The following is a 20,840-nucleotide window of genomic DNA, read 5'->3' as shown; positions in this document are numbered from 1 at the left end:
TCTTCACTAGAAATTCAATGCTTGAACATGTACTAATTCAGAGAAGAGTTCAGATTCAAAAGTTCATTAATCCAATATTAGTAATCTTTGTTGGAGTGAAAAATATTGGCACACATGGACAAAAGATAGAGATAATTTAAGGAAGAGTCTAATTTAACTAATTACTGAGGGTATATATGTTAACTTTGGGGATTTCCTAAATCTAAAGAAAAGGAAGCCAAAAGCACACAGAAGATTTTAGCGGCACCCAGGCTGGCTGATAGCATGTATTCCTCTCCTTGAGTGCAAGAATTGCCAATTATCAAACTACTCAAAACAACTCAAATGTCCCATCAAGAGAATGGATAAGCTGTGGTGTATTAAATGGAATACTATACAGCAATACAAATGAATGCTCCAAGCCATGCATAAAAACAGGAATGAATCAATCTCATAAACTTCTAAGCCAACAGCAATCCCCTTAGAAGACTTCCCAACTTAACCACCTCTTTCCAAAGGGAGGAACATCCCACTAAGAATATGAATGATCAGTAAGAGTTCATAATTTCAAATTTTCTTAAAAGCCAGTTTTCCAAAATCACTACATCTAATTTTGTGTCGCTATAAGAGCAAAGAACAAAACTTAAAGGCTATTCATTTCAATATCGGTAACCAAACAAACTCAAATATCTACAAAATTCAAGAGATCTCTCATGAGAGTGTTGCTGTCAACATGATGCTGTACCCATTATGTGACTTACACTGAGATTCAGAGAAGTGAGTCCTTGTCATTGAAAAATCAAAGAAATGCCTAGGAAATATTCTATATACTTCAAAGTAAAAATATATTATATCCATCACTTTAGTATAATTGTTTAAATCAGTGGCTTTTGGATTCCATAAGATATGTCCAGAAAGGCTAAGAAGAACAAGAAAAAAAAAGGCAAGAACAGGGGAGATTTGCTTAGCATGTGTTAGCACCAAGTCTTGTTCCAAACAAGAACAAAGCTTAGACTCTGGGGCCCAAGGCAAAGACACATACAAGTAGTACAATAATAATAATAATTTTAAAAGATTACCATGTACCCAAAAAGCTGGTTTTAAAAGTTTCAAAACGCTGGCTGTGAAAGTTTTCTTAATAAAATTAAGTGGAATGAAAAACCAATGTATTAGAAATAGATTAGAACAAGCACAACATAAGGATGCATAAAAGTCACTCCAAAATTAACCACTCTTTAGTAACACATCAGTATATCACACTGTGGAAAATGTTGCTTTGCAAACAGAGGACACTGATCTCACCTGATTTCATTTTCATACTGTGGGGACAGTCTACCTGAATTCTGGTAAAAGCCTTTCAGGAAAGAGGGGGCAGTGAAGGAGGGGGCAGAGAAGGAAGTGTGCAGACTTGGAAGGCTGGAGGAAGAGTTACTCTCCTTGTGCATGCGCCGAGCAGATGGAAGAATGCTGAGTACAGAAAACACAGCAGATTGGTCTTAATTTATATTTTGGCAAAGTCTTCATTCACTATGAAAAAGTATATAAACAAGTTCGTGTTATTCATGTAATCTGTCCTTTAAAGGCTCAGGGCTGCATCTTATGGTAGGGGTCAGGGGACATGCAGTTCTCTCTATTTAAAAGTATGACCTTGTTTCACCCTTTCACAAATTGAATTCCTCCTGTGTTTATCTCTACTAACAGTTTCTTAACAATTTTAGGACAAACAGTGTTTGTTTTTACATGCAAAAGATACTTTAAGAGGGAAAAAAAAATAGGAAAGCACAAAAAATTACAGGAAACAAGTTCCAGAAGGAAAAAACGATTATCAGTAGTTCAAAGACTTCACTATTTTAAAGACATAAACTCTTCTAACAATTTAAGGACAACATGTTTGGCTGCTGGAATCATATCTTTGACCTAACAAACATTTATGTCCATATTCTTTCCTACAGCCATGGTTTTATATGAAGCCCTAAATGGCCAGCATAGGTCTTTTTATTTTTAGAAGATTCTTTTCCTAGCATGTTTTTACAACAATACAAACAGCATCTTTTTATATCGATAGAAATTATCTGAGCTTATGCATTATAAAATGTAGAAAGCATAGGGAAGAATAGATATCATTTCTAGTTTAAAATAATATTTTAAATTCTTAAAAATAATTTTTCCTGAAAATATAAATAAAGTGATCATTAAAAAAATCTTGATAATAATGTAAAATTTAACCTCTTTTCATTTAGCATTCTGGTTTTTGTTTTTATTTTCTTCAACTGGGATCTCTACCAGACCATGTTTCCCATATCAAACTCACAGGGAAAGAAGAAAAACAAAATTAGTTCTAGGATATAAATTCTGATTTGTATTACACAGTAAGACATATAAAAATTCTACTACTCCAGATTTACCCCCGTTATTATTTCTTATCAAATGCCAATAATTTGGCTGAGTTATGTTTTTAAATAACCATGTAAAGTAATTCCTATGGCTACTTCCTGTCAATTAGGCTGTGTGTATTCTTTATAGACAACGTTATTCAAGATAAAATTTTTAACAATTTTCTTATTTGGCTTTAATTTATTATGAAATAAAATATAGTTACTTTTTGTCTCGTGCATGAGGTAATTTAGGTGATTTTTTTGAACCCTTGTATTTTACTGTAGGCCCCCAAGAGAGTTCTGCCGCTCTGTTATTTTATGAATTTGCTGACTTTGTTTCATTAAGTGATCAAGAAGACACTGATAACGTGTCCTGTCAGCAGGTTATTCAGGCGAAACCACATGTGTAATATCTTGCTTCCTCTGTTTTTCTGGAAAAAAAAGTTTCCATCCAAAATGCTTTAACTCAGCTCTCTGGGTATGCCTTCAATCTTGCCTTGTTTCACCTAGTAACTACGGTCTTTATCATTCAATTAATTTTGATGGTCTTTCTAAAAACTACAGGTAGGCTACAGCATGAAGTCACAACAAATCTTGACTCCACCGTGATCAAAACAGGTTGGGAGGAGAACTTTACTTCCCACTGCAGAGAGAGGTCTGGACTCACCTGCATTGTTCGCTGGAGCTCTGCCTCAGGAGAGGGGAGCGCATCCCATGAGCCCTCCCATCCTGCAAATGCAGCTTTCTCTTGGTGATTGATGGCGGGTGGCTGAACGTGTGTGCCCGTCTTCGAAACTGTGGGGAGTCAGAATCCTCTTCAGGGAACGTCTGCCAACCTGAGGCCTGTGGGGAGGCTGGGGGCGTCCCTGGCGGAGAGTCTCCCGGTGAGTAGTCCTGAGAAGCAAGCAGAAGTGAGGTCTTTCTTTCCCACAGAGATCATGGCAGACCTGTCCACACAGAGCTCAGAAAGGACAGGGCACCTCTTCTTCCTCCTGAGTCAACACAAAGCTGGTGGGGTTTTTTTTTTTTTCATTGGATCCATGCTGAAGGCTAATCAGTATCACCACAACCCATTTCTTCTGATAGCAGCACCAGTAAAGATAGGCCAGAAAGCGAAAGGGATGATAAGAAAAGGTATTCTTTTCCCTAACGCTTTGTGGTAAAATGCTGTAGCATTTCTCATTGTTGCCAGAAAGATGAAAAGAGATCATGACAAAAAAAAAAAAGGGTGGAGTCTGCGTTTACGTATCTACTGATTTCCGTGACATGTCAGTTGCATGCTTCCTGTACTCTCAAAACAATATCACAACGTTTAAGTGTCCAAATCTGGTGGCAGAGCCTTCAGGGAAATAAAATAGAGCCTGTTAAGTGTCTTCCTTCACCACGAATGTTTCTATCCAACTACATGTCCCCTGATAGTACATTTTTTAAAAGACATGAAAAACAGGAAATGAATGAGAAGTGAGTTATGCTGGAATGCATCTCATATTGCATGTGTAGACTTCATAAATCTTTCAATTTAGACAGGTATGCTGTTTATACTCTCCAGAACAATCACCACTGTAGAAATGCTTAGCTTAATAAACATGAGTTAGGGCTAAAAGACTCACAGCTGAACCAAGTCCTCAATTTTATCAACAGAAAGTTTAATAAAAAAATATTTTAATATTTTTTCACTAATAAATAGGTTGCATATGCCTCAGGTTACACGTTGCATGATACAGGAAACAGGAAATCAACCCCTACTGAGAATTGTCTATGAGATAAAGAACATAATGTTGCAGTTAAAATGGATAAAAATGGAGGGGGGTAACATGGAGAGAAAACAAAAGATAACAAGAGCACTGCACAAGTGCAGTAATTCCATGGCTCATTTTCCTATGGCTTTTGGGGCAATGGTTGCTCAAATACTGTCCTCATACTAGCTCCAAATAGTAAGCGATCTGATAGAGCAGAGTTAGTCTGCAAGGGGTATGTTCTGTCTCACATGAGAAAGCTTCAGCTGAGTAAAGAGCAACATGCTCATATCCAGAATCTTCTTATTTAAAACAATAAAGCCTCAAATATATTTTCTTAAATCATAAATGACTCAGAACAAAATAACTAAGCACACAAATTACCATATCAGTGTTGGTTTCTGCCAAGTCCCAATCAGTGGTAAAAAAAACAGGGGGAGGGGCTTGTCTGCTTGCCTACCTTCTCTGAAGCAAGACTGTTTGCCCGTTCAAAGCTGTCCATACTTCCAAGCCGCCCTCTCATTCTGTTAGCTCCCTAAGTGAAGAGAATAAAGTTAAAGCATTCAGATGGTCTGAATTTTTACTTTAAAACTACTATAAAAAGCAGTTGGCTCTTTACATTAGCATTAAATTGATCCCTTTTGTGGTTCACTCAATTTTCTTGGCAGTATTAAGAGCCACTGCAGCACAGTAAATAGAACTATTCACCATCTATTTCCAGTAGTCTTAACTCAGCCTTTAGATGGCTAGATATCAGAGCAAGCTTTTTGGAGTCATTTTGGTTACAAGGTTAAACATTTTTCATCCCCACAATCAGTGTGAGAGAGTCCCATTAACTTTGTGTGTCATGTAGATAAACACAAACTGGAAGGCATAGCACATCTAACCACCACATGGTTTAATACATACAACCTTCCTACGACCAAGCAGCAAACATCGTAATTCACATTGCAGGATTATAACAGACACAGGTTAAGAAGAGAAAACTGCATCCTAAAATGTATGGATTTGAGCTTCATTCATTATTCCATAATCCAAAACAACTTCAATAAAGGATTACTCTCTAAAAAGACTAAATAACAGTCTGCTTCAATATTGGTGAATATTGGATCTTATTTTTCTTTTCACATACCTTTGGTGTAGATCTCATAAATGGTCTAAGAAAGAGGAACCTAAGAGATCATCTTATATACAGGGTGGGGCAAAAGTAGGTTTAGAGTTGTGAGTTTGGGAAAGAGTTTATTCTTGTATTATTACTTATTAATTATTGTATTACTTCCCATACGAACAGGTTTACAGTTGTTCGTATGGGAAGTAATACAATAATTAATAAGTAATAATACAAGAATAAACTCTTTCCCATACTCACAACTGTAAACCTACTTTTGTCCCACCCTGTATTTCCCTCACTTCATACAGGAAGATACTAGAGCCAACTTTTAAAGGAAAGAGGATGGAAGGGCAGGCTGGGCACCACATCATACAGAAGGTCTTAAGAGATACACCACAGACTGAAGTATTTCATGTAACTCCAAACCCATGGAAAAGCTCTAAAAAGAATAACTAGAAATACAAACCATGTGATACAAACTCTACAAAATAAAAAACACATGATATTTATACAGCAGTTTACAGTTTTAATGTTTTGTGGCCATACTTTCCTGGGTTTAACTTTTGGAGGAAAGAGTGTTAAATTTCATTTGAATTTTTAATCAAATTAATATCTGCACAAAATTTCAAAAGCCAAATGGTGCTACCAAGCTCAAAATGAGAAGTGACAGTCACCACCCCGTCCCCCTCTCTCACACACTGAATCCCATTCTCCAAAAGCAAATACTTGAAAGTGCATTCAAATACTTGCTTCTGGTATTCAGCTTATATTACTGTTCCTAAGCTTTCCGCTTTAGGCACTATTTATTCACTTCCTCCTTCGGAAGATGAGACTTTAGTATTCTTATTTCATTACCCACTCCTACACACACTCTCTCTTTCCCTCTTCTCTTAATAGTTATATCACAGGTTTCAGTTAAAACAATAATGTGTGATTCAGTGGTTCTCAACCTTCCTAATGCCACGACCCTTTAATACAGTTCCTCATGTTGTGGTGACCCCCAACCATAAAATTATTTTCGTTGCTACTTCATAACTGTAATTTTGCTACTGTTATGAATCATAATGTAAATATCTGATATGTAGGATGTATTTTCATTGCTCGCGACCCACAGGTTGAGAACCACTGGATTAGATTATTATGACTTTGTAAATAGTGTTTACAGCTGAGCTATATATTTGACTATTACTACAACTTATAACTTGTGCAATCTGTTTTTCAAAGAGTTAGCAATCACTGATGTATTACAAAAGACACCAACAGATCTCAGTAGGGTCAAACAACCCATAATCTATCAATTACATTTTTTTCTTTTCATTTGAGTTACCCATTATGAAGGCCTCTGTCTCCTGCCCCAGTCTGGACTGGCTGCAATGTAGGCTTGCTAAACAGATCTGCCCAGTATTTGCCTTCACTATGAACCTAGAAATATCTTTTAATGTTAGCCTATGTTGGAATTTCTGTTTCCGTGATCCCAGGTCTTCCTCTTTCTCAGTTTCTTCTGCATTTTGGTAGAGCACCTAGTCCAAGTGCTTTCTGAAAAAGGGAGACTGGGAAATAGTTTAACTTACATTTCTGTAAATGTCATTATTCTACGCTTATATTTCATTAACAGTTTGGCTGGATATATAATTTTGGTTACAAACGTTCCTTCACAATGCAAGCATTGCTCAAGTGCCTTCTGGCACCGAAGACTAATGCCATTGTGACTGAGCCTTTGTATGGCCTGCTATCTCTCTGTGGAACTGATTCTAAGTTTACCCTTGGGCATTCTGAAGTTTCACAACCATGGGCCTTGGCATGGCTTTATTCAGTCGTTCTATTGTATGTATTCTGAGCCCATTAACTCCGGAAACATGCCCATTAGCTCTGGGAAAATTCTGAAATGATTTCTTTGAAAATTTCTGCATGCACTTTCCCTTTCTGAAACGCCTACCATTTGGCTATTGGATCTTCAAACTAATCTTTTGACTTTTTACCCTGTTCTCCTATTTTCCATCTCTTTACCATTTTGCTTTACTTTCTTGAAGATTTTTTTTTAACTCTAGCTGCCTAGACTTTTATTGACTTTTTCTTTTTATGTCTATTATCAGAAAGTTTTTAAGAGTTCTTTCTTGTTCTCAATTGACTATTTTATATTTTATGGTATCCTATCTTGTTTCATAGAAGCAATATTTATTCTTATCTATGTATATTACTTATAGTGTTATATTGCTGGTGGTTCTCTAAATAACAATTACATAAGCAATAAGATTAAGAGATGCATGCTTATCCTGTGCTATGTACTATATTAAGCATTTTACACTGCATTATCTCATTTATTCCTCACAAAAATTATGTGAGGGAGGTGTAGTTTTTAGCTCAACTTTATAGATGGAGAGACTGAAGCTCTGATATGATTATGATGCCAAAGCTTACACCGCTAGTTAAAGGACAAAGCATCGGTTTGAACCCAGGAAGCACAATTTAAAAGTGAAGCTATTGAGCTCTTACTCAATACTCCTCCCTGAAGATAGAGCTTTGTGAAAAGTAGAATTACAAACAAAACTAACTAGTCTTCATTGGTTACGTGTAATTACGCAAATGCCTAGAATCTGATCAAGGTTATTTCAGTTCTTCAGTTCTATACTATAACATGTCACACTTCTAATAATAAACTATATTTGCGGATGATAAAGGACTGGGTAACTCTGTGTGGCCAAAAGGTAAATATTATAAAGACCAGGTCACTTTCTGCAATTTTTTAGCTGCTGCTTACATGCCAACCTGCCTGGTTATCTTAAAACAGGTTATTTGCTCACAATAGTAAAAGTAGTAAGATAGGTATTGAACCATTTGCATTATTATAATAGCGACTTAAATCACACATTTTACTCACAGAGGTATTTTATCCATGTATTGCGAGTGCATGTATGTGTGTGTACAAAAGAAAACAACTTACCGAGGTGTTGGGGTTCATCCATCTTGTAGCATGTATCAGTACTTCATCTCTTTTTATCTATATTTCATTGTATGGCTTTTCCAGCTTTTTAAGGTTTAAACTTAGAATATTAAATTTGTACCTTTCTTCTTTCTAACATGGACGTTTAGTGCTGTAAACTTTCATCTAAGCACTAATTATTTCCATCATACTTACAAAGGGTTTCTTTATTCTTCATCTAATTGAATACGTTGCTTTTCTTCTATTATTATTATTATTATTTGGTTTTTAATGTCCTTTAATATTCCAAGAAAAAGGTAATAGGATGAGGAACATGAGAGCTAATGAATATGTCCATTGGGCTCAATTATAATACTCCCTGAAGAATTTAAAGACACTTTTTTTTTAAGCAAGCACTTCACCCAATCAGTACATTTCTATCATGTTCTTGACCAAATGCCTGGGATCAAAGTTTTTAAATCCTGGCACTATTGACATTTGGTTTGGACCTGATAATTCTTTTTTTTGTTTTGTTTTGTTTTTTATTAATCCTCACCCGAGTATATTTTTTCCATTGCTTTTTAAAGAGAGTGGAAGGGCGGGAGAAAGGGATGGGGGGAAGGCGGCGAGAAAGAGAGAGAGAAAAACATCAACGTGAAACATCAACAACACATATATTGGTTGCCTCCATGCCCCAACTAAGGCTGGAGTTGGAAACTGCAACCCAGGTTAAAAAAAAATAGAAAACAAAAAGAAAAGAAAACTTACTTACTGTTTTAATTATTCACACATTTTCAACAAATAAGGGCAATGGATATTACTCTGAAGAAAGCATGAAATGAGGACTGTTTTTCAATGACTCACACTTTGATTTATAGTCCTTTTTTAGAAATATGTATATTAATAAATATATTCATAAATATTCTCTTTTGGTAAGCTTCAACTTGAGAAAAAGCAACAAACAATCAGAATACAAGACTGTCTTTTCACCTCTGAACAGACAACTGTTTCAGTTTTACTATATTGTGATTTGGTAATACATGTGTCAAGCCTTTTCCCTTGGACCCACTTTTTGATTGTCAGGGATCTGAGCTTCTCAGCTATTTGAAAATGTATCCTATTTCATAAACAATTACAGTCAGTTAAATAAAATATTTTTACATTTAAAAATGACAGTAATTATGAGTCGAACTTTAAAACTGAAGTGTCAATTTTCTACTTTTTATTCAAAGAGAAAAAAAAACAGACAAATTTTAGAAGTACACAAAAGCCCTTCTCTATTGTAACCTTTGATACAACATGGGTAGCTGCCAACCTTCCCAGTAAGTCCATTCTGCTGCACATGGTACAAGCAAGACCTTGTTTGGTCACGTAATTTATGACACTTGGCGGCATTTGTGACATAAAAGCTGCAGTATCCACCTTGACCAAAATAGACTGGCTGTGCTCTTGCTTAAAGTGTCATTACCACCATTCAAAGCTACGAAGTGGCACTTCAAAGACAGCGGTGCAGGTATTGCGCAGAATGCCAAAGTACTAGCTGGATTAAGAGAGGAACTCTTCATATCCTTTGTCATTTGGTAAATGGACAGGTTTCAGAGCTCCCACTGTTTGGGCCACTTCATATCTATAATGTGATACTTTCCTAATATACTGACAGTTCATCCTCCCAGTAATGTGAGATAAGCAGACAGTAGTATGCCTGTTTCATAAATGGGGAAACTATAGCTTAGAGAAGGTAAGTAATTTGTCCAAAAATATAAAATCTGCTAGGGCCAGGTCTTGAATTCACGTCCCCTGACCATCTATCTAAATGGACTTTCTATTAAAATTCTCACCAACACACCATGGGAGACAGGGGAAAGAGAGGAGGGAGGGAGGGAGGGAGGGAGGGAGGGAGGGAGGGAGGGAAAGAAGGAGGGAAGATAAGGAAGAGGGAGGGAGGGAGGGAAGGAAGGAAGGAAAGGAGGGAGGAAGGAAGGGAGGGAGGGAGGGAAGGAAGGAAGGAAAGGAGGGAGGAAGGAAGGGAGAGAAGGAGGGAGGGTGGGAGGAAGGAGAAAGAACATAACTAATTAATACATTTTGAAGAAAATAAGGTAGTAAAATTTTATGAAAAGTTGCATGAACACACTTCTGAGTAATCTCCTAGATCCTCTTTTTCTAGATTCTGTGTCTGGTGATAAAATAATAGCACTGAAAGCTGTATGCTTGCTGTGGGGCTTTTGATAGACTTAGAAGAATCTCAACCATTAAGAAAAATACCTAAAAAGTATTTTGATTTCTAGCAAAATAAAAAAATAAGAGCACTATATATCAGAAGTTACAATGTCCTAATGCTATTTCTTGACCTTGATACTCTTGAAGATAACAGGCTATTGATTATTTTGTGGATTATCCTATATAATAAAAGCCTAATATGCTAAGTGTCCGACAGTTCAACCATTCGACCAGTCACTATGACATGCACTGACCAACAGGGGGTAGATGCTCTGACCAGTAGGTTAGCTTGCTGGGACTGAGCAAGATGGACCAGACACACGCTGGAGCCCTCCTGCAGTCCCTCCCCAGCAGGCCAACCTCCCACGGTCTTTCCCCTGCCCCGATCATGCACCAGTGAGGTCCCTTGGCCTAGCCTGCAGCCTCTCAAAATCTGGGACCCCTCAGGGGACCTCAGAGAGCCGGTTTCGGCCCAATCCCCGCAGGCCAGGCCAAGGTACCATACCAGTGCACAAATCTGTGCACCGGGCCTCTAGTAGAGAATAACTTGAGTTTGTTGATATTTCTTCATGATCAGGTTCAGGTTCTGCCCCTTTAGCAGAAATACCACCCAAGTATTCTTTGTATCAGATGCCCCATTGCTGATGATGTTCAATTTCATTACTCCATTTTAAACTTAATATTTTCCTCTTTGTAAACAGTATTAAATACTGTTCAAACTCTCAATGTATTAATTTATTTTTCATGTCAGAATAGACTCATGGTTTCCTATGTTATGCAACAGATTCATCTGTTGCTATCATTCATTTTGATGCTCATATTGTCTCAGGGATCACCACTGGGAGCCCTTCACGGTTTTTATGTCTTTACTAGAGGCCTGATGCACGAAATTCGTGTGCAGGTATGGTCCCTAGGCCTGGCCTGCGATCAGGGCCATCTCCCCTGGCTGCCTGCAGCCAGCCCCGCCCTCCCACTCACCCACCCCGGTTCCCCATTCGCCATCAGGCGATTGGAGCCTGACGGCCAGGGGAAGGGACAAAGAAGTGGTCAGTGTGTCTCATAGTGACTGGTTGAGCAGGCGTTCTGGTTGTTCCACCATTGGGGTCAATTTGCATATTACCCTTTTATTATATAGGATGACATAGCAGCATCTTTCTTTGAGCACTTCCTTACTAGTTAGATTACCAAGAAACTCTGGTCTTATCTTGTACTTTCCCTACAATCCTGGAACTAGCCATTTCTCCCAGGATCATGGTTGTCTCTTGCAGAATGATATACAGAAACCCAAATCTGGGTATTAGTTATCACCCAGCAAGACTTAATTCATTATCTGATATTATTTGTAGAAAAGCTGGTCTCAGCTCCTATCAGTGGACAGAGCCAGAGACCATATGTACACATTTACACACATGTATAATATTTAAAATTCTATTCCTCAAAAATATATATAGATGATAGATAGATGATTCATAGATAGATAGATAGATAGATAGATAACCAAGATTCCATGCTGTTACTTCTGAGTTGAATCCAACAACACAGAATTCATTATAATTTCCTCCCTTTGCATATTTGTAATTCCTTTCTCCTAACATCCCACTATCTTAATACATTATATCTTTGATCAGTCCCCTCTGTGCAATTGGTCTCCACAACTGTCACCTTACAGACACTCTCCCCATCCTACTCAGGTTCCAACACCCATGCTCAGACTGCCCCCCCAGGCATGAACGTCATCCCCACCCTGCACAGACTCTAACTCCTTGTATCAGGCACCATGAGTGCTTTCTCCTCTCCACTCTGGCTCTGACACCCTGCACTGGGCCTCATCAACTCAGGCTGCAATTTCCTAAGCTGACACCCTCCTCACCACACTCTGGTTCCCACATGCTGCCTTGGGCCACCCCACATACAGCACCCACTAGGCACTGTCACTCTGCTCTGAACCACTGCGGTTCCCCTGCCCTCCAGCCCGAAGAAACTTGCCTTGCTTGATCTCACTAACAGCATTAGGACTGAATTGTTGAGGAAGAAGAAAATGAAGGGGAATAGGAATCACTTTGCTTATTTTTAAATAGACTATGTTCCCCTCCAAACTTACTAAAAGGAATACATAAATTTCTGTTCACTTATACTCAATATTTTCAGCATTTCCTATCAGCTCCTAAAATGAGCAAAGAAAGGATTTCTTTATAACTTTATGTGGCAAATGATTAAAAAGCTCCTTTAGTATTGGGCGTCAATATTCTATTTTCCCTTTTCTATACATATATATCTTCACTAATAAATCTCTATTACTGACATTCAGATATTATAATAATCAGAATAAATCTATGTCTGAGAATGAAATTTAGTCTGAGAGATTATTTTAAATAAGTGTTAACAAAATTATAGTTATCGTAGTAGTTTTTGGTTTTTTTTTTAAAAGGATTTTCTGTGAGTCAGTTGAGAATGAAGCAAAGCAGTTACTAGTAAAGAACACAGATATTAAAAGGGTCTCAGTGTACTCTTACCCTTGAAAAGATATTCTCCAGGGAGCTAGTTAAAGATCTCTTAGCTTTATTTTTCAGAACGTCAAGTTTGAACCTTCCACTGCTTGTCGCATTTTCCGGGATTGTGTTATTTGAAAAAGTCTATAGAAAGAAAAACAGATAAATTTTAGTTGGGAATACTCAAGGTTAATTGAGGCTTTAAAGACGCCATTAAAAAGCACAAGAATTCTTCTGCAGCTCTATTAAGGAGTAATAATTTAGGTTCCACACTGTGAACAGACAGATTATAAGGAAAGGGATTTTACTTTTTAATACTGTAAGTAATAAAAAGATAGAAATAAGGTCTTTCCTTTATGCCTTTTCTTTCTGCTAATTTATTCCGTCTGCATTTAACAAAAATTGCACTGGAAATGTTTTCATTGTTGTTATTTTGATTATCAACTATAGCCATTTCTTTTGAGGTTGCATATTTGTATTTAAATTGCCAAGGAAAATGCAGGAAATATGTTTAAAAAAATGCATTTTCTGGAAAGCTGGATTCCTCTATGGCCTCTATTACAATTCCATTGTCTTTTTTGCTGTTGTTGTTGTTGTTAATCCTCACCTGAGGGAATTTTTCCCATTGATTTCTTAGAGAGAGTGGGAGGGAGGGAGGTGGGGAAAGAGAAACAGAAAGGGAAGAAATATTAGCAGGAACTACAATTTGTTAAAAATCTTTTCTTTATAGTGTGCTCCATCACACAAAAAACAATGTACAGGCTAGTAACCACTCACCCACTGTTTTTGTCCTTCTGGTCAACATCAGTATCACCATCAATGACTGATATAAGCAAACCCATTAATAGATTTTAGTCTACAGACTCATAGAGAGAGAGCAGGCAGACAGCTCTCAGTGGTGGGGAGGGAGGGTGTTGGGGAGGATTGAGCAAATAAGAAAAAAGAAGAGAGAAAGAACTCACTGACATGGACAACAGTGTGGTGATTGCAGGGGGTGGGGGTGGGTAGAGATGGAAGAGGGCATAGAGGAGATAAATGGCTATGGAAAAAATAAAATAGCTAAATAAACAACATCTCAACACCTTCTGAAAAAAAAAAAATTTTAGTCTTTATGTCTCTCGACCTTCCTATTATATCACTGGCCATTGTTGATCTTATTTCAGCTCTCTCCTACCTTGGTCACCTACCATAATAAACCTTTTTAAGCCCCTTTATACTCCATTATTCCCGTTCAGTCTGGTTCACTGGCTCAATGGTAGTCCACTCATTGCCTGAAATGTGGGTGTTCCTCAGCACATCCCCCGCTGACTTTCAATCTCTGCCAAAGCTCATTTTCTCCACATTTACACTACCAACTCAAATGCCTCCATTTTTTTAAAATTAATCTATTTTTCTAATTAAATCTCAAGCACGTTTCTTAAACTCTTCTCATTTCCATCCCGTACCCCACTCTCATCTTCCTTCTGTATTTTCTACCTCTGTTTTATCCAGTCCCCCCAAATCCGAAAACTTGAAGCCTCCCTCTCCCTTCCTTTACATATCTATCCAGTCAGACACTAAACCCTAATGATCATGCCTCCCATAGCCCTGAACTCAGTTCCTCTCCGTGTTCTAGTTTGGCCTCTCAACCAAACAAAATTTTCAAGACAGAACCATTCAATCTATTTGTGTACCCATGCTATTTCTGCCTGCTAATACTTATATCATTGTACTAATCACACCTTATATCCATATTTTAATTTATTTGAGTACATGTTGGTTTCTCCTCCTAAATAGTTAGATGGCAGAAAAGAGCCGTCATTATTATTATTGCCATTGCCTAGTAATAGTATGCACATTATAAAAGTTTGTGCAAAAATTAAATGAATCACTTCTCACGAATTCCATTGTAAAATTCTCCGAACTTGAGAATGTGACTTTATTCCTAATGCTGTCAACACCCTCACCCACCAACCTGCTCCACAAATTGCCTGTTACTGTGATAATAAAATTTTCTATTTCAAGTACAAATCTGGTCTTCTCACACTCTTACTTGAAATCCTTCAATGACCAACACATAGCACTGAAGGCTCTTCATCATCCCATCATTATCTGTCCTTCCAGCCTTATTTCTTCATCAATCTCCAAGCACCCCCTAAAAAACCTGTATGTACTTCCAGGGTTTGCACGGAGCATGTGTTGACTCCTGGTTGAAAGGGCGAGGACTACGCCCTCCATCTTGCCCCAGGGTAAGGACTACGCCCTCCATCTTACCTTGGCCATGTGCTCAGCAAGGCTTCTTCCCGGAAGCCCAAGCCTCTGCTAGCCACACCCAGGACTTCTTTAAACTAACCAATGACAATCAAGGGAAGTCGGTGTAACAAGACACTGACTTGCACCTGGCCAATCGGCAGGGCCCACAGTCCTTTCTCCTCCCTTTACTCCAACCCCCCTATAAAACCTCTCTCCACACAGAGTTCGCTCTCTCTGCTTCCTGCTGCTGTGTCAGCGAAGTGGGGGAGCCGAGCTAGCTCGAATAAAGACTCTTATGCTTTTGCATCGGACACGGCTGGCTCCCTGGTGTGGTTTCTTGGGGATCCTGAAATGTGGGCATAACACTGGTCACAAAGTTACTACACAACTTTGTGCTCAATGTCCCTTTCTTAACACATACTTCCTCAACTTCCCTGATTAGCAAACTTTATCTCCTTTAAGCTTCCCCCCCACCCCGCCAAAAAAAAAAAAAAAAAAAATCTTCTTGAATTCTTTAATTCTTCCCTCTACCCTACACTCTACTCAAGCTCCAGAGCAAAGACATAGCTACTTTTGTGCTCACTGCACATCCTTTTAAAAAGCTACTTTGTTGCCTCTATTATGTGTCCATCTGTTTGCGATCCCTTTTGGCATATTTGAGCCCTTCTCTGGAGGGAACATCATTTATTCATCACAGTTTTGTTCAACATTATCACTCAGGTTGGCTCATAGAAGGTTCTCTGGAAGAGCCTGTTCAATGAATAAGTTAAGGAATCACTAATAAAGTGATATGTGATTTGTATGACATTGATCAGACCGTCAAACCTCAGAGGGAAGGGAGGGAGAGGAGGGGTAAGGGAGAGAGATCAACCAAAGGACTTGTATGCATGCATATAATAAGCCTAACCAATGGACACAGACACCAGGTGGGTGAGGACATGGGGGGGGGGGGGGGGGGGTAAGGACACATATGTAATACCTTAATCAATAAAGGGGGAAAAAGTGATATGTGATTTGCTCTGAATAAAGTGAAATAAAGACATAACCTGAATTAGTGTTATTAAGAAGTAAATATGTCATGAGCTCTTTACATGCTATTGGTGGTGGTCTTGCTTTATATGCAACTGGAAACACATTCTAAACCATGTGCATAAAAAGAGCATTCATTAGTTTGCAGCTAGAATAGCTGTCTTCATGATATTACTGATTCTTTGGGTGACTGCTATTTACCAATCAAGACCTTGTGGACTGACAAGAAACTTGCCTCTCCCATAAAGATTTTAAATTAGGGGCATTCCCCATAATAGAAGTTATCACCAGAAATAATTTATGACTGCCTGGCTGGTGTGGCTCAGTGGTTAAGTGTAGGCCTGTGAACCAGGATTCCTGGCCAAGGCAGAAGCCCAGGTTGCAGACTCGATCCCCAGTGGGAGGCATGCAAGAGGCAGCTGATCAGTAATTCTCTCTCATCAGTGATGTTTCTATCTCTCTCTCCCTCTCCCTTCTTTTCAGAAATCCATAAAACTATTTTTTAAAAGAAATAATTTATGATCTATCTATAGGGCAGGGCAAACTCCTAATTACTGAACATCTGCTCTTCTTATCATCCAACAATGACTATCCTCCCCTAAGAAGCCCAAGGCACCCTTACCTCAGAATGTCACACAGTCCTCATTTCCCTTTCTGTCTCTGAAACTCAACCTCTCTCGTATATGGGATCTCTGACTCTCAAGTATGTGGGGTTCCCATACACAAGTGTGTAATTAAATTGGGTCATTTTATCTTATTCATCTGTCTCATGTCTATTTGATTATTAGAGCAGCAAAAAAAAAAGCCTAGAAGGGTGGAGGAAAGTTTCTTCCTCCCCAACATGTTCCCATAAATTTAAAATAAAATAATGGATTAATGTAACTGAAAATTCATGTTCACCCTAAATCATGAAATGTTATTAATGATTTTACACCAAAAAAAAAAACTCACAAATGCTTTTACATTGACAAACCATTATTATTTTATCTCAATGTGCCAATGTCCATTTGAATTTCCTAAGAAACTCCTAAAATGCTGAGAAATAAATCTGATAGGACTTGAGCCCTAAAGATAGAATGCAAAGGAAGGAAACTCCTTTCCCATTTTCTGTGGTCATCCGACTACATATAGAAACAAAACAAGATCAAGAAAGAACCCTCTCCTCACCGACGGGCCTTCCCCGATGTGAATGTGTGTCTTCTGCTTGGCTTCACACAGCTGCCTCAGGTGCAAAATCACAAGTTCATTTTCCTCCTGGTCGCTGACTGGCTTCATTTTCTGTTGAACAGACAAACCAAGAGCACACTATGGCAACACGACTTCACTCGTTTAATTTTATTCCCACTTGGTTCTATCTGTCTGGCAGACAAGCCTTATAAAGCTCAGCATTTCACTGCTCTTAGAAGCACAAGTACCAGTAGCATTCTAGTTACTACCCAATGGTACAATCTTTAACTTCAGATACGGAAATAAGAAAAAGAACTTAGAAAAACAGGATCCAGTTCTCATTCCTTATATCTTATTTGTGAGGATTATAAGCAAGGTTACCTGGACTCGTTCAAAGATGTCCGCTTGCTCATTATCCGTCAGGGATGAGAGATGCCTCTGAATCACCAGCTTGGCTCTTGGGGGGTAGAGACCTGAGGGAAATGATGGGGATCTGCACTGAGTGCAGCTGCAGAAATCAGAATGTGTATCATGTACCACAGCTTATCCCCTCATCAACAGGCTCCGAGGTTACATCTTCTCAAGGAGATGTATCCCTGCCTACAACAAACCTTGGAGCACTACAGTGAAATCAAGAGGACATGAAGGAGCCCTAGCCAGTTGGGCTCAGTGGTTAGGGTGTCAGCCTGCAGGCGAAGGGTCCTGGGCTCGATCCCCAGTAGGGGGCGGTGCAGGAGGCAACCAATCAATGATTCTCTCTCATCATTGATGTATCTATCTCTCTCTCTCTCTTCTCCTCTGAAATCAATGAAAATATTTTTCTTAAAAAAGAGGAGGACATGATAGAAAACCTCATCACCAAAATCACTGGCCCCACCAGTGACCCTGAAGTCAGATTTATTAACAAAAAATTCTAAATGATACATCAACCGCTTAACCAGATACCATTGAATATAGTAACAATCTAACTAGCCACCACAGGAACTTGTGGTGAATTAACATTATCCTAGTTCCTGACATGGAAATCAAAGCTAAACACAAGCCTTGGCCAAAATCTCTAAGAAGAAAACCTGACTTTTAAAAAATAAAGAAAAACTGATAATGTTAAAAGGTAGAGCTACAGCTTAGACAGGCACACTTCCCCCATCACACAGGTCTTGTTCTGTGGTAATAAAACTTCAATAACAACATTAATACTTAGTGACATTTTTAATACTATTTTACCAAGAAAGTGTTTGCTTTTTTATATCATCTACACTAATAAAAGAGAAACATGGTAATTAGCGTACGACCGCTACCCTTCCCATTGGCTAATCAGGATATCCTATGCAAATTAACTGTCAGCCAAGATGGCGGCCAGCAGCCATGCACTGAAGCAAACGGGAGGCTTGCTTACTCCAATGACTGTGGACTCCAACGTTCCCCACCTGACTTGCCGGCCTCTGAGCTGCAACTCTAAGAAACATTGTAACAAATATAGAAGCTAAACAAAACCCCAGAAACCAGCTTTCAGCCAGCCAGGATCTCAGAGCTGGAGTTATACATTGTTTCAATTATAGAATGCAAACAAACCAGATACCTGCTTTCAGCAGCGGAAGCCTCAGAGCTAGAGCCAGAGCTAAAGCTGGCCCAGAATAAAAATTAAAAAAAAGAAAAAAAGGAGCGGTTGGGAGCTTCAGTCAACTGCCAGCCTGAAAGCAGCCCTCAGCTCCTCACCCAGACTGGCCAGGCACCCCAGTGGGGACCCCCACCCTGAAGGGTGTGTGACCAGATGCAAACAGCCATCATCACTTCATCCAGGCTGGCCAGGCACCCCAGTGGGGACCCCCACCCTGATCCAAGACACCCTTCAGGGCAAACCAGCCGGCCCCCAGGCCTCTATCCTATATAGTAAAAGGGTAATATGCCTCCCAGCACAGGGATCAGTGGAGCCACGAGGCCTCCTGGCACCAGATCAGCGTGAAAGGGGGCAGCGCCCAAACCCCCTGATTGCCCTGCGGCTCTGTGTGTGACAAGGTGTGGCGTCCCAACACCCCCCCCCCTCACCGGCCCTGCTCTGTGTGTGACAGGGTAGAGCCATAACCTCCCCATCGGCCCTGCCCTGAGTGTGACAGTGGCAGCACCCCAACCCCCGATCAGCCCTGCTCTATGGGTGATAGAGGGTGGCGCCCCAACCCCCTGATCCGCCCTGCTGTGTGTGTGACAGGGGGCGGTGCCCTAACTACCCTATCGGCCCTACTCTGTGAGTGACAGGGGGGAGCTCCTCAACCCCCTGATCGGCCCTGCTCTGTGCATGACAGGGGGGAGCTCCCCAACCCCCTGATTGGCCCTGCTCTGTGCGTGACAGGGTACGGAGCCCCAACCCCCTAATTGGCCCTGCTCTGTGCATCACAGGGGGTGGCGCCGCAACCTCCCCATCGACCCTGCCTTGAGTGTGATAGGGGGCGGTGCCCCAACCCCCCAATCAGCTCTACCCTGAGCGTGACTGAGGGTGGCATCGCAACCTCCCAATCCGCCCTGCTCTGTGCATGACAGGGGGCAGCGCCCCAACTCCCCAATCAGCCCTGCTCTGAGCCCGACCAGGGGCTGCACCTAGGGATTGGGCGTGCCCTCTGCCACCCAGGAGCAGGCCTAAGCCAGCAGGTCGTTATCTCCCGAGGGGTCCCAGACTGCGAGAGGGCACAGGCCGGGCTGAGGGACCCCCCCTTCCCCACCGAGTGCACAAATTTTTGTGCACCGGGCCTCTAGTGTTATATATTTATCTATCACACTGTTACACATAACTTATATTAAATCCTTGGGCAAAAATTTTTTTCCCATAAAAACATTTTTTATAATTGTTTTAAAAAGAGAAAATGTAATTCATATTTACAATGATTCAAATGACCATCTCTTTTTAAGGAGCTTCTAAACATAGTTCGGTGCCACTTATAATACTGTTTGCTATTATATTTTGATTAGAAATGGGATACCTAGCTATATATAATATTTAGTGAACCTTAGAAGTAATCTGGCACTTTAACATCACTGAGAGAATCACATCAAAATATGTTTTGTTGTAAAAGAACTAGAATTCGTTTGATGGTTGTCGGAATGTGCACAGGGCCACCACTAAACCTGTTCTAACCCACTTGCATGTCTATACTGCGCATCAGAAAGGAGAAAGGCTTCTGAAACCCTCAGCTTCATCTTTCTTTGTGCAGTTCCAACAAAATTCTGTGAAAACTTCTGTGCTTGCACACTGAAACAGCGGCGCTAAAGCTCACTGTGATATGCGATGATACCCACTATCCTATAGCTTATTGGCTGGCAAAGTTAAGAGGTTCCTTAGGCAGTATATGCAGAAACTGACTCACATGATTGTTTTTGTTTTATTTTAAGTTGTTTACTACTTCAGTGTCTTATTAGCATGCCTGGGAGGATAAAAGATTACAAAGGGGAAAAGTAAATAGGGCAGTTATTTGAAATTCGTGACTAAATCCATAGCTCCAGACATTTATTTGGACCTTTATTTCAGTAGAGAAATTGGAAGCAGCTGACATGTATTTTCAAAGTACAGTGGGGCCTTGACTTACAAGTTTAATT

At 39.7% G+C, this 20,840-nt stretch overlaps 1 protein-coding gene across 4 annotated transcripts in view; it reads right to left on the bottom strand.

Moving 5' to 3' along the window:
- TBC1D4 (TBC1 domain family member 4) overlaps positions 1–20,840 on the bottom strand; it is a 205,595-nt gene that overhangs the window by 35,987 nt on the left and 148,768 nt on the right. For 3 of the 4 annotated variants that reach the window (XM_070408935.1, XM_070408936.1, XM_070408938.1), the window contains exons 6-11: positions 17,637–17,728; positions 17,256–17,366; positions 12,852–12,971; positions 4,551–4,625; positions 3,022–3,248; positions 1,282–1,446 (exon numbers count right to left, since the gene is read on the bottom strand). In XM_070408935.1, the coding sequence (XP_070265036.1) occupies positions 1,282–1,446; positions 3,022–3,248; positions 4,551–4,625; positions 12,852–12,971; positions 17,256–17,366; positions 17,637–17,728 (790 nt within the window). The remainder of the gene's footprint in view (positions 1–1,281; positions 1,447–3,021; positions 3,249–4,550; positions 4,626–12,851; positions 12,972–17,255; positions 17,367–17,636; positions 17,729–20,840) is intronic. The other variant, XM_070408937.1, reaches the window with a different exon arrangement.

This window comes from Myotis yumanensis, unplaced genomic scaffold (genome assembly GCF_028538775.1).
Source record: "Myotis yumanensis isolate MYYU_CA2020_CCGP unplaced genomic scaffold, mMyoYum1.0.hap1 SCAF_3, whole genome shotgun sequence".
NCBI lineage: Eukaryota > Metazoa > Chordata > Mammalia > Chiroptera > Vespertilionidae > Myotis > Myotis yumanensis.
Note: the sequence above shows the minus strand (reverse complement) of the source record. Positions and strands in the feature narration are given on the sequence as shown.